General features: G+C 38.5%; 1 protein-coding gene across 1 annotated transcript; it reads right to left on the bottom strand.

The window, feature by feature from the left end:
- LOC102168541 (trace amine-associated receptor 7a-like) lies at nt 6,070–7,101 on the bottom strand. The gene has a single exon (XM_005684832.2). It carries the CDS (start codon nt 7,099–7,101, stop codon nt 6,070–6,072), a length of 1,032 nt encoding a protein of 343 aa, XP_005684889.2.

The raw sequence follows: 15,453 nt of genomic DNA, 5'->3' as shown, positions 1-15,453 counted from the left end.
ACTCTGTTTATATACAGGAGACTGTTAACTGGAGCTCTAAGTTAACTCTTTCCAGAGAAAGGTGGTCGGGGATAGCCCCCTGTTATGTCAGAAGAGTAGAAAGCACAGTACAATAAAGCAGGCAGACTCTGGTTTTAGGGGTATATGCTCAGAAAAATCCAGGAGTACCCCTGAGGCCTGATCTCAGCCTTTGCCTTTTGCCAGGCCCCCTTCCTCATGACCTTTGCCACGGGCAGGATTCCCCATGCTAGCTCCCAGCAGGTCAGCATGCAATTGAAGAAGCAGATTTAAAGAGGCAATCAAGATTGAATCATCTTGCCAGTACCTTCTTCACTGGAGTAGTTTCCTGCACAAAGGACCCCAGAAGAAAAGTCTGCCTGGAGAGATTCTAAGGAGAAGTCAGGAGAGGTCAGCTGGGGGTGTTCACTCCACATTAGGGAACTGAACAGTGGGTGGATTCCCCCAAAAGAAGTTACATGTATACCTCATTACTGAGCCTGCAGTTGGGCTTCTGCCACAATCAAGACATAGGTCATTAATACCCTGACACTACAAGGCATGAGAACACAGTTTTTATCTCTTTATTAATACTCTTTATTCTTGTTCCATCCTGGAGGGTGGTTGGGGCTCCAAGCAGAAACTGGGAGTGAAAGGAAGAGGCCTAGGCCTGGAAGGCACTGACTGGGGTAGAAAAGATAAGATTACTTAACTGGATTTGGTTTTAAAGCTTTACTGTAAATTATAAAGACCTTATCATGACTTCATAAATTTTGGAAATTGAATGGAAAATAGTAATACCTTCCCAGAATGTTCTTAAAATGTGGGGAAGGGAGAATCAATAGAGTAGATTTGCCTGCTCTAGGAGATAATGGGTAAAGCTGTTTTATGTTTGAGATTCACCAAGTTCAGACTGTCCCAAATCTAGTGACATATTCGATGGGCCAGACTTCCTAATCAGACTAGAAGGAAGGATGAAGTTAATGACTAGAGTTCTGTTCTTTCATGCTTTTCCTGAATAATTTGAAAACTTCTTCCCATCATCTCATTATACATTTTCAGAAATCTCATTTATTTCTTAGAAAGTAAATAATAATTATTTAAACAATCACTCGGTACTTCTGAGTACATTCTTAATTTTCCCCTATTTAAGTTTTGATCATCAGAAGCAAATTTACTGTTGATGAAGTGCTCTTCAAAAAATGACCATTTGATTTCTGGGCCAGTATTTAGGGCTGACATTTCAAAACATGAAGAAATCAATCTGCTAAGACACGAGCACTGGCTGGTCAGAAAGGATGCTCTTTTGAGAGGTAGTTAATCTGTGGAGATGCTCACTTTTGCTTTCCATTGATCTTTCATTATTGGATCATATCAAGGCTTGAGAGGTGTAGGAGGCTCAGGTCAACAGATATTTACCAAGCAGTATTTAAGCGTTTCATCATTTTCACAATGGAATGGTTGAATTGGTACATACCATCTGAAGATTAGCCCTGTCAAGATAAGTGAGCCAATAATTTACTTACTTCTGAAATCCCAGTAAGATGCCCTAAAGTGTATCTCTGAAAGATAAAAATGAGATAGGGTCAAACAGATGGAAAACCCTAGGTACAGAAAATACAACCCACATTAAACACAGTGAAAATTTATAAGAAAGGTAAGATAAATATTCTTTCCATAGGACCTGGGAGAAATTCTTAATCCCAGAAAAAAGCAACTGAAGAATGAGCACAAGAAAATAATAAAAATGATCCTAGAGAAAGTTTTCTCTGGGCTAAAGAATCTAAACTCCAAATGTAAATGTCTACCAACTACAAAGAGACAAAACAAAACCAAAAATAGAGGCACTAAATATAAACAAATATAAAGAGAAGTTCTTAAAAGTTCCTAGGAACAAAGGCCAGAGAGAACTAGGCTATGAAAATGGAATGAATACCATACTGGGACCAAGCTTCTCCTCAGTACACTAGATCCAAGAAGACAATGGATTTATGTTTTTGAAGTTGCAAGATAATTTATTTTTGGAAACATAACTCTTGTGAAAATTAAAACTATAATTGAAATCCTATAAAAATTTTAAAAACTTTTTGGAATTGTTGCTGTTCATTGCCAAGTCATGCCCAACTCTTCATGACCCCAGGGACTGCAGCACGCCAGACTTCTCTGTCCCTCATTGCTTCCCAGAGTTTGCCCAAGTTCGTGTCCAATGAATCGGTGATGCCATCCAACCATCTCATCTTCTGTCACCCTCTTCTCCTTCTGGCTCAAATAAGAAGTAATATATAATGGATAATTATATATAGTATACATTTCTATATACTATAATATACAATATGGTGGCTCAGATGGTAAAGGAGGAGACCCAGGTTCAATCCCTGGCTCAGAAATATCACCTGGAGATGGAAATGGCTACCCACTGTATTCTTGCCTGGAGAATTGCATGGGCAGAGGAGCCTGGTGGTTTACAGTCCTTGGGGTTGCAAAGAGTCAGACACAACTGACTGACTAACATTTTCACTTTTCACAATATAACAAACATTTTATTATATTAAATTTTAATTAATATAACACATGATTATATAACATAAATTTATAAATAAAATTTGCATTAGTATAAAATAGAGCAAGAAACAGATGGTTATGGATCATTAGAACCAGGCAAACCACATCTAAGGGAGTAGAGGTGAGGCAATTCTTAGAAAGGAGACCTTGTGCCAAGACCAGGGGGAGGAGGGGATGAAAGTAGCAAGGCCCAATCCAGCCAGACACCTCCTGGAGGGGGGCCAAGCCCCCTTCTGTGAATTCACGAGACTGGCTATCTTGCTCAAGTACTTAAGTTGTGACCTGCATCTAGAAAGGGATGGTTCAAACCAAACTTCAGTCAACAGGTGAGATGAATAAACAAGTTGTGATTCATGCTTTGACATGGATTATTCTCCAAATTACTATACTGAGTAAAATAATTCAGACAAAAATGAGTATATATAATGCATAAATGTATTTATATAAAATGCTAGAAGTACAAACTAGTATAGAGTGACATAAAGCTGATCAGTGGCTGCCTGGGGATGGAAGAGGGTTGAGTGTGCAGGGATGAGCAGGAAGGACATTACAAAGAACATGAAGAAACTTTGAGGAGATAGGTATGTTCAGTCTTGATTTTGGTGATGATTTTACAGATGTCTACAAATGTCAAAACTTATCAAATTGTGTAGCTTAAATATGTTCAATTTATATGTCCATTATGAAAAATATTAAATTATGAGCTTCTCTGTTAAAAAATTTAAATATGGGGAGTTCCCTGGTGGTTCAGTGGTTAGGATTCAATGCTTTCACTTCCATGGCCTGGGTTCAAAACCTGATGGGCTAACTGAGATTCTGTAAGCCATGCAGTGCAGCCAAGAAAATTTTTTAATTACTTAATTATTTTAAAGGGATGGTTCAGAATAGATCATCTCAAAGTCACCTTCAGTTTTATTATTTTGTACATTTATCATAGCAGACTAACAATTGAATGGCCAAGAAACTGATCAGCTTGATTTTCTTGGTGTGCGAATTTTTCTGTCTCTGATTTCGTCTCCAAATGTCTGACAGAGAGACATGCTCTTTCCAGAGGTACATCCCAATAACCACAAAATAAGTGTGAAGTGTCTGTAATTTGCGTATCACAATAACCACTATGATGCATAAAGAATTATTTCTTTTATATACTCACGCACATAAATGAGCAGAAGATTGTGTTTTTATAAAGAAAGATATGAAATATTTACCAAAATAGAATGATATGTTGATCTGGGAAAGAAAGGAATAAAATTAAATCATTTGTTAAATATATGTGAAAGTGACTTAAAAAATGGAAAGACAAGTATAAAAGTACTAAACTAGATGTTATAAGTGCTTATTTGAATCCAGAAGCTTTAAGATATTCAGCAGATTTTGTAAGCACTTTGTAGCTTTTTCTATTCTTAAAATGGTCAATATGATTTCTCTATAGCTTGTGGCAGAGGATTAGAGAAAGTTACTATATTGAAAGCACTAAATCAAAATAAACTGATGATTTTCAGTGTTGGAAGAGTTGTGTATAAACTAATACTAAGCAGTCTAGGGTGCCTTTAAATTATCTGAATCATCTTTAATCATAAAATGAAGATGAGAGCGTTTCATTCAAGCATAGTATATTCAGAAAAAATTCACTGTCTCAGGAAAGGCTTACCAGCTCAAAGCATTTGTTTAACAATAGAAATGATGTGCTAATATACTTCTGATTTATATCAATCAAGAAATTGAAGAAAAATAACAAGAATATTTTTAATATGTATTTACGCTTGCCCCAAAGATATGATGCTCTGATTTTTAAATTTTGATGTCTGATTACAACAAACCAAAAGTTAGAAGAGAATCAAACAATTAACTCACTCAGTGCATGGGACACACAGCACCCTTCAATCTTAAGACCCAGAACAAGTCTTCATGTCTGAAAAGCTGGTGAATGTTATACGAAGTGAATAGCTTAACTTATCCAATGTGAGTTGCTTAAATTAATTCAGTTTCAAATCTGTGGGTCACACAAAATGTGTTTACCAGCCTCTCTGCTGCTGCTGCTAAGTCACTTCAGTTGTGTCCGACTCTGTGCAACCCCATAGATGGCAGCCCACTAGGCTCCTCTGTCTCTGGGATTCTCCAGGCAAGAATACTGGAGTGGGTTGCCATTTCTATCATTATTTATCTCCTTCATTTCACTTTTCTATTCTTTTGGGTGTTTTTTAATTTGGACATTTCATGTGAATCATTGAAAGCACTTATAAATAATTTTGGCACATTTAATCACTATACTTTAATAAAATAAAAGTTTTAAAGATTATATTTTTGGTACAATGCAAAAGTGAACAAGTATTAAATTAATTTAAGATAAAATACAGTAATGAGTGACAGTCTTAAAACCATGTTCTAAGCATATGTTAACTGGTAAAATTTCTGAACCGAAATGAAATTGTAGGAGTAGAGTTAATCAGTACAAAGAAACTTACTGAATAATCAAATACTATTAATGACACCAATCACCTTTCCCATAGTAAAGAATTAAATGGATGTTATAGTCACTCTTTCTGGGTTGATTTTACCTGACTCTGAGATCATATTTCTGGATCACAAATCTGAACACCTGACAGTGCGGAGTCACTACTTTGCCCTCCCTGAGCCAGGATATCTCTGAGTATTCCCCAGCTGCATGTACATTTTAATAGAAAAATATTACAATCATGAAAATATAAAAAGAGGTAATAACCAAGGACTGAACTATTATAAAGCAATAAAAGGGGAGATTTAGAATAATGAAAACATAGTAGTTTTTTCTTTTTTATTTATTTTTACATTTATTTATTTCAATTGGAGGTTAATTACTTTACAATATTGTATTGGTTTTGCCATACATCAACATGTACATTCTTTTTGGCTTCTCTGATAGCTCAGTTGGTAAAGAACCTGCAGGAGACCCTGGTTCGATTCCTGGGTAGGGAAGATCCACTGGAGAAGGGATAGGCTCCCCATTCCAGTATTCTTGGGCTTCCCTCATGGCTCAGTTGGTAAAGAATCCACCTGCAATGCGGGAGACCTGGGTTCAATCCCTGGGTTGGGAAGATCCCCTGGAGAAGGGAAAGGCTACCCACTTCAGTATTTTGACCTGGAGAGTTCGATGGACTGTATAGTCCATGGGGTGGCAAAGAGTCAGGCATGACCGAACGACTTTCACTTTCTTTATATATTCTTTTAAATTTTCTCAAGAATGCTACAAAGGAGAGGTTATTAACTAGGGACATACAGTGAAGTTCAGAGAGCGGAAGCAGCCCAAGATCGGTGTTAAATTGCCATGTTTCTGGCTCCAAGGTCATGCTGTTTCCATTACATACAGGGTTTTATGTTATATCTACCAAAGAATGATGAAGCTGAATTTAAGTGTTTGGGTCAAATTTGAAGCATAATTTATTTTACATTAGAAACACATATGACTAAATTTTCTACCCAGCATGTGTTCACTGTGAATCTACTGTCAATTCCTCCATCTAAAATGTAGACTTACCCAGAAAATAAATTTACTGTTGAAGAATTCTCTCTCAAGACTTTGCCAGTGACAATGAGTTTGATGGCTTTTCGAAACCAAGGATAAAAGAAAGCATAAATCAAGGGGTTCATAGCTGAGTTATAATAAGCAATCCAAACCAGTATTTCATAAACATATGCGGGAGTGATGAAACCTAGGAAGGCGTCAATGATGGAATCCAGGAAGTAAGGCAGCCAGGAGATGAGAAACGCCAGCACTGCGACGCCCAGGGTTCTTGCTGCCTTTCTCTCCCTCTTGGCCACTCTGTCTTGGAAGCTCTCTGAGCATCGCCCAGTCTTACTGCTCAGATTCTCAATTTTTCTAGCCTGTTGCTTAGCGATGAGGAAAACACTGGAGTAAAGAACTATCATCACAAGGGTGGGAATGAAGAATAAAATGAAATTCACTAATACCCAACTCTGATTCACTGCAAATTGACAGCCTCCCACACAGGTGAGAGCACTTACTAGATCCTCCAGTCCAGCTGCATTTGCTCCTGTGCCAAGAAGGGAAAAAGAATAAATAATTGAAAAGAGCCAGGAGAAGGCAATACACATGCCAGAAACAGACACAGTGAACCTGGTTGGATAGACCAGGGGGTCAGTGACGGCAATGTACCTGTCCAGAGAGATAAAGCACAAGTGGTAGATGGAAGCATAACAGAATGACCCATCAAAACAAGTGTGAAATTTACAGTAAATTTCCCCAAAGTACCAGCAGCTCTCCACGGACCTCACTGTGCTGAAGGGCATCACAGTCACTCCCACCAAGAAGTCTGCACAGGCCAGGGAGGCAATCAAGAAATTGCTTGGAGAATGCAGCTGCTTGAAGTGGAGAATGGAAATCATTACCAAGAGATTTCCAAATACAGCCAGCACAGCTCCAAAGCTGAACACTGTGTACAGGATGAGGCGGGGAGCTGGTGAGTAGGGGGTTTTCACACAGGATCCGTTCAGGTGCTCGTAGCAGAGCTGCACGGCTGCAGCAGTGGATGAGCTGCTGTTCATGGTGCTGCTGTAGATAGCACGTAAACATCCGGAGAAGTTCCTCCCTTTTTCAATCAAATAAAATAGATCTTTGAACCAATTATTTCTGTTATAATTACCAAACATTATCATGTGACCTGTCATGTATCTATGTTAGTTTTAATCTCTGAACATATTAAATAACTGTATATTGAATTTGAATTTATTTTAATTTTAGAATATAAAGTATAATTTTTATACTTAAAATGTACTATGAAACAATATTCTAAATTGAATAATAATTTAATTTCAAATAAATCTGTTGCAAATTTTCTTTTCCCACAAAAGATGTCTTACCTTACAGTTTAACAACAATCTTTTATTACCTGCCTGATGTTTGGGTGGGTATTTCTCTTTGTCAAAGTTAGCGTGGTGCGTATTGATTTGTTATTCATTCATTACGTTTTAGGGAAGCCCGTATAATGCCAGTGGTAAAACTCCTGCCTGCTAATGCAGGAGATGCAAAAGACGCAGGTTACCTTTTACTACTCACCTCCAAACTATCTAAAAAGTTAATGCCAAATCCCCTCAGGAAGCACAGACAAATCCCATATCCAAAATCATCTACAGTGGAGTCCCTATGGTGCAAGGTGTGAAGAAGAAGAAATTTACACTTTTAATCTCCAATTAAAATTTATTGTTTGATATAGAATAGCATGGATACAAAACTCAAGGAAAAAGAATGAACACTCACTCATAATGAAGCAGAAACTCTAAACAAAATAAACTTAACAGCATATAAAGAGATGATACATCTTGATTAGAGTCTATGCCAATGGAAGTTTGCTTTAACAATTGAAAATCTATTACTATAATTCACCATTTTAACAGATTAAAATTGTATGATCATCCAATGAAATACAAAATTCCATCTGATATATTTCAAAATTTATTCATTGCTAAAAGGAAAAAGTCTTAGCTAACTAAAAATATGAGATCTTATTTATCTGAAGAGTTCTACACAAAAAGGACCTATTGCACAGGATATACCGCAGGGAGATATTTCAGAAAATTCTCTTTAAGATGAATAAAAAGTCAGAGACACTTTAGTAGGAGAAAATTTATGAGCTATAAGGCATGCAAGATGTAAATTCAAATGCATTCCAGTCATTCATGTATATTACATTTATATTTGCTTATTTATTGTATAGACCTTGTCAAGAAAATGAGAGCTATCAAGGGAATAGTTCATGCAAAGATGGACACAATAAAGGACAGAAATGGTAATGACCTAATAGAAGCAGAAGCGATTAAGAAGAGATGGCAAGAATACACAGAAGAACTGTACAAAAAAGGTCTTAGAGACTCAGATAACCATGATGGTGCAGTCATTCATCTAAAGCCAGACATCCTGGAGTGTGAAGTCAGATGGGCCTTAGGAAGCATTACTATGAACAAAGCTAGTGGAGGTGATGGAATTCCAGCTGAGCTATTTCATATCTTAAAAGATGATGCTGTGAAAGTGCTATACTCAGTAGGCCAGGAAATTTGGAAAACTCAACAGTGACCACAGGACTGGAAAAGGTCAGTTTTCATTCCAGTCCCAAAGAAGGACAATGCCAAAAAGGTTCAAACTACTGCACAGTTGTGTTTATTTCACATGCTAGTAAGGTAATGCTCAAAGCTCTCCAAGCTAAGCTTCGACAGTGAACTGAGAACTTCCAGAGGTACAAGTGGGATTTAGAAAAGGCAGAAGAACCAGAAATCAAATTGCCATCATCCGCTGGATCAGAGAAAAAACAACAGAATTCCAGAAAAACACCTGCTTCATTGATTTTGCTAAAGCATTTGATTGTGTGGATCACAAGAAACTGTGGGAAATTGTTCAAGAGATGGGAATACCAGACCACCTTACCTGCCTCCTGAGAAGCGCTGTTTGAGAAGACCTCCTTCAAGAAGCAACAATTAAAATTAGACATGAAACAATGGGCTGGTTCAAAACTGGGAAAACAGTACATTAAGGCTGTATATTGTCACCCTGCTTACTTATGCAGGCTATATCATGCAAAATGCTGGGCTGGATAAAGCACAAGCTGGAATCAAGATTGTGAGGAGAAATATCAATAACTTCAGATATGCAGATGACACCACCCTAGGGGCAGAAAGTGAAGAGGAGGTAAAAGGTGAAAGAGGAGAGTAAAATATCTGGCTTAAAACTCAACATTCAAAAGACTAAGTTCATGGCCTCCAGTCCCATCACTTCATTGCAAATAGAGGGGAAAAAATGGAAACAGTGACAAACTTGATTTTCTTTGGCTTCAGAATCACTGTGGATGGTGTCTGCAGCTATGAAATTTAAAAATGCTTATTCCTGGGTCATCCCAGTGCACCAGCCCCAAGCATCCTGTATCCTGTATCGAACCTAGACTGGTGATATGTTTCTATAAATAAGTAAATAAATAATGAAAAAAAATGCTTATTCCTGGGAAGAAAAGCTATGACAAACTTAGCATATTAAAAGCAGAGATATTACGTTGCCAACAAAGGTCCATATAGTCAAAGCTATGGTTTTCCCAGTAGTCATGTATGGATGTAAGAGTTGGACCATAAAGAAGGCTGGGCCTGAAGAATTTATGTTTTCAAATTGTGGTGCTGGAGAAGAATCTTTAGAATCCCTTTGACACCAAGAAGATCAAACCAGTCAATCCTAAAGGAAATCAATCCTGAATATTCATTGAAAGGACTAATGCTAAAGCTCCAATACTTTGGCCTCCTGATGCAAAGAGCTGACTCATTGGAAAAGATCCTGATGCCAGGAAATATTGAGGGCAGGAGAAGAAGGGGGTGATAAGAGGATGAGATGGTTAGATAACACCACCAACTCAATGGACAAAAGTTTGAGCAAACTCAGGGAGACAGTGAGGGACAGGGAAGCCTGGTGTACCGCTCTCCATGGAGGTCACAAAGAGTTGGACATGACTTAGCAACTGAACAACAATAGCAATAAAATAATGTTTATAAAATGTGATAATATTGGACCATTTTGTCTTTTACTGGACTCCAAAGAGATTGCTTCTAAATTTTCATCTCTCAGTGTGTGCTGAATTTCAGTGACAGATATATTTTTATCATTTTAAAGAAGGAAACAATGAGCAATCAAAACTTCAAATTGAACACAGGCAAGATCAAAGAACTTCATTCTCATACTTAGTATTAACATGATCTGGTGTCTTTTTACTTTTCTCTTGAGTAATAATATGATAGATTCACTCCTACCTACTAATGAGTTTTCCTGGAATCATTTTGCCAACTCTAATTCAGTCATCTAATGCTAAGGAGGTTATAATGTGGTACCAACAAAAGCATTACATGCTTGTGTAATTAGAAAGCCTTGATCAGCCAACCTGGGTGGTCATATTTAGGAAAGACTATCCTGAAGTGATCTTCCCTGTAGCTCAGATGGTAAAGAATCTGCCTACAATGCGGGAGACTGGGTTCGATCCCTGGGTCAGGAAGATGCTCTGGAGAAGGGAATGGCAATCCACTCCAGTGTTCTTGCCTGGAGAATCCCATGGACAGAGGAGCCTGGCAGGCTAGAGTTCATGGGGTTGCAAAGAGTCAGACACGACTGAGTGACTAACACTGCTACTGCTATCCTGGAGTGAATGCAAGAATCTGCTCTTTTGTTTTCTTTCTCTTTTGTTGAGTTCCACATACTCACTACATGCTCAAAAGAAATTTCATACTCAGAATTGTACTCGAGATTTTGGATTCATATATAACAATAGAATATTTTTCAATCTTTTTTTCCTTTGGTCTGACTATCTATAATTTAACTTAGTAACTGTAATTCTGTGTGACATTTATTGAATGGAACTATTATCTGACTCTTTCAGTTAATTTTTTCTATGTTCTCTATGCTCTAAAAATAGGAAGATGTCCTTTTTTAAAATCTGCTGCAGTTAATCTGATGTATTGAGGATACATGTAAGTGATAACATGAAAATGTACTTATTTTTATCATGCTACTGCTCTACTTGTCTTCCTCTTTTTCCAAGCCCAGCCTTCCATTTATGGAAATTAATCCTACAGTCCCAAACTAATCTACCTTCTATTTGCTTACACAAGTCCAAACATGCTTGGGGATTCCTCAAAAGTCCTTTCTACTGAAAAATAAGGTTGTTTTAACAACTTTTAAACCTGCAGGCCATGGGACCATATGTGGGTGAGATGACAATATTATAGGAATGACCAAATACCATGCGCCAGCATTGTGATGGCAACTCATCCTCTGCTCACAGGAGCTAGGTCTGCGATATTCTTCTGAGTCTCAAAAATATATTTAAAATGAATTGCCCATAATACTTACAAAATTATTTTCCTTGAGGAAAATACTAGATAAAATACATTTTTTTTAATCCTTAGCTATCCTTGCACAGGTACTTAGTGAAGTGAAGTCGCTCAGTCATGTCCGACTCTTTGCAAACCCTGGACTGTAGCCCACCAGACTCCTCTGTCCATGGGATTTTCCAGGCAATAGTCCTGGAGTGGATTGCCATTTCCTTCTCCAGAGGATCTTCCCAACCCAGGGATTGAACCCGGGTCTCCCGCATAGTAGACAGACGCTTTACCTTCTGAGCCACTTACTTGTATATACTTAATGTTCAGTATTTGTTTGAAAACAATGAAAAGACTCAATGAAAACCAATGAGAAAAAATTACTTCAACTGACTGACAAGACAGAAAAATCCAAAAGAAAAAGACTTACATACCACTACTTATACTACAATGGTTTCATTATACAAAATACACTGGACTTCCGCAATGGCTCAGCAGATGAAGAATCAGGAGACACAGGAGACACGGGTCAGAGATTCATACATTGTTTATGCTTTTTCTAATATTAGGGTTTTTTTGCAGCAAAAGCCAAGAATTTTTGATCCTACAACATCCTGGAGAAGTAAATACAGACTACACTTAGGTGAGAAAACTGCTGAGAAAAAAATGAGAATGTGAATTACACATTGTTTTCAAGTGAGAGAAATTGATGCAGAAATGGTCCCTGCTAGTGATAATAGATAATTTTTTCAAATGCCAATTTTATGTTAGCTAACAATCATTATATCAGATTTTTTGGTAAATTTTTTTCACAATTTTTACTTCTTTATAATGTCTATAACTAATACCTGATTCCAAAGCAGAATTACTGTTTCCAAAATACTACAAGTGGACATTCTAAGATTCTTACCATCCGTTAAGCAGGAGGGGCTTACCGGCTGCTCCAAAAGCTCCAGGAAGATACAGAGGAGATAGAGTCACAGAAGAACAGTAAATAAACAGACCCTTAGATAATGTCCTCAAGCCTCAGTTCAGTTCAGTTCAGTTCAGTTCAGTCGCTCAGTCGTTTCCGAATCTTTGCGACCCCATGAATCGCAGCACACCAGGCATCCCTGTCCATCACCAACTCCCAGAGTTCACTCAGACTCGCTTTCATCGAGTCCGTGATGCCATCCAGCCATCTCATCCTCGGTCGTCCCCTTCTTCCCCTGCCCCCAATCCCTCCCAGCATCAAAGTCTTTTCCAATGAGTCAACTCTTCGCATGAAGTGGCCAAAGTACTGGAGTTTCAGCTTTAGCATCATTCCTTCCAAAGAAATCTCAAGGTTGATCTCCTTCAGAATGGACTGGTTGGATCTCCTTGCAGTCCAAGGGACGCTCAAGAGTCTTCTCCAACACCACAGTTCAAAAGCATCAATTCTTCGGCGCTCAGTCTTCTTCACAGTCCAACTCTCACATCCATACATGACAGCAGGAAAAACCATAGCCTTGACTAGACGGCCCTTAGTTGGCAAAGTAATGTCTCTGCTTTTGAATATGCTATCTAGGTTGGTCATAACTTTCCTTCCCAGGAGTAAGCGTCTTTCAATTTCATGGCTGCAGTCACCATCTGCAGTGATTTTGGAGCCCCCAAAAATAAAGTCTGACACTGTTTCCAGTTTCCCCATCTATTTCCCGTGGAGTGATGGGACCAGATGCCATGATCTTTGTTTTCTGAATGTTGAGCTTTAAGCCAACTTTTTCACTCTCCTCTTTTACTTTCATCAAGAGGCTTTTTAGTTCATCTTCACTTTCTGCCATAAGGGTGATGTCATCTGCATATCTGAGGTTATTGATATTTCTCCCAGCAATCTTGATTCCAGCTTGTGTTTCTTCCAGTCCAGCATTTCTCATGATGTACTCTTCATATAAGTTAAATAAGCAGGGTGACAATATTCAGCCTTGACGTACTCCTTTTCCTATTTGGAGCCAGTCTGTTGTTCCATGTCCACTTCTAACTGTTGCTTCTTGGCCTGCATACAGATTTCTCAAGAGGCAGGTCAGGTGGTCTGGTATTCCCATCTCTTTCAGAATTTTCCACAGTTTATTGTGACCCACACAGTCAAAGGCTTTGGCATAGTCAATAAAGCAGAAATAGACGTTTTTCTGGAACTCTCTTGCTTTTTCCATGATCCAGCGGATGTTGGCAATTTGATCTCTGGTTCCTCTGCCTTTTCTAAAACCAGCTTGAACATCAGGAAGTTCATGGTTCCTGTATTGCTGAAGCCTGGCTTGGAGAATTTTGAGCATTACTTTACTAGCGTGTGAGATGAGTGCAATTGTGTGGTAGTTTGAGCATTCTTTGGCATTGCCTTTCTTTAGGATTGGAATGAAAACTGACCTTTTCCAGTCCTGTGGCCATTGCTGAGTTTTCCAAATTTGCTGGCATGTTGAATGCAGCACTTTGACAGCATCATCTTTCAGGATTTGAAATAGCTCTACTGGAATTTCATCACCTCCACTAGCTTTGTTTGTAGTGATGCTTGCTAAGGCCCACTTGACTTCACATTCCAAGATGTCTGGTTCTAGATGAGTGATCACACCATCATGATTATCTGGGCCATGAAGATCCTTTTTGTACAGTTCTTCCGTGTATTCTTGCCATCTCTTCTTAATATCTTCTGCTTCTGTTAGGTCCATACCATTTCTGTCCTTTACGAGCCCATCTTTGCATGAAATCTTCCCTCGATATCTCTAATTTTCTTGAAAAGATCTCTAGTCTTTCCCATTCTGTTGTTTTCCTCTATTTCTTTGCATTGATTGCTGAAGAAGGCTTTCTTATCTCTTCTTGCTATTCTTTGGAACTCTGCATTCAGATGCTTATATCTTTCCTTTTCTCCTTGGCTTTTCACTTCTCTTCTTTTCACAGCTATTTGTAAGGCTTCCCCGAACAGCCATTTTGCTTTTTTGCATTTCTTTTCCATGGGGATGGTCTTGATCCCTGTCTCCTGTACAATGTCACGAACCTCATTCCATAGTTCATCAGGCACTCTGTCTATCAGATCTAGGCCCTTAAATCTATTTCTCACTTCCACTGTATAATCATAAGGGATTTGATTTAGGTCATACCTGAATGGTCTAGCGGTTTTCCCTGCTTTCTTCAATTTGAGTCTGAATTTGGTAATAAGGAGTTCATGGTCTGAGCCACAGTCAGCTCCTGGTCTTGTTTTTGTTGACTGTATAGAGCTTCTCCATCTTTGACTGCAGAGAATATAATCAATCTGATTTCGGTGTTGACCATCTGGTGATGTCCATGTGTAGAGTCTTCTCTTGTGTTGTTGGAAGAGAGTGTTTGCTATGACCAGTGCATTTTCTTGGCAAAACTCTATTAGTCTTTGCCCTGCTTCATTCCACATTCCAAGGCCAAATTTGCCTGTTACTCCGGGTGTTTCTTGACTTCCTACTTTTGCAGTCCAGTCCCCTATAATGAAAAGGACATCTTTTTTGGGTGTTAGTTCTAAAAGGTCTTGTAGGTTTTCATAGAACCCTTCAACTTCAGCTTCTTCAGTGTTACTGGTTGGGGCCTAGACTTGGATTACTGTGATACTGAATGGTTTGCCTTGGAAACGAACAGAGATCATTCTGTCATTTATGAGACTGCATCCAAGTACTGCATTTCAGACTCTTTTGTTGACCATGATGGCTACTCCATTTCTTCTGAGGGATTTCTGCCCACAGTAGTAGATATAATGGTCATCTGAGTTAAATTCAGCCATTCCAGTCCATTTTAGTTCGCTGATTCCTAGAATGTCGACGTTCACTCTTGCCATCTCCTGTTTGACCACTTCCAATTTACCTTGATTCATGGACCTGACATTCCAGGTTCCTATGCAAAATTGCTCTTTACAGCATCAGACCTTGCTTCTATCACCAGTCACATCCACAACTGGGTATTGTTTTTGCTTTGGCTCCATCCCTTCATTCTTTCTGGATTTGTTTTTCCACTGACCTGCAGTAGCATATTGGGCACCTACTGACCTGGGGAGTTCCTCTTTCGGTATCCTATCATTTTGCCTTT

The sequence above is a fragment of the Capra hircus genome, chromosome 9 (assembly GCF_001704415.2).
Source record: "Capra hircus breed San Clemente chromosome 9, ASM170441v1, whole genome shotgun sequence".
Lineage (NCBI taxonomy): Eukaryota > Metazoa > Chordata > Mammalia > Artiodactyla > Bovidae > Capra > Capra hircus.
This window is presented reverse-complemented; position numbering and strand designations above follow the sequence as displayed.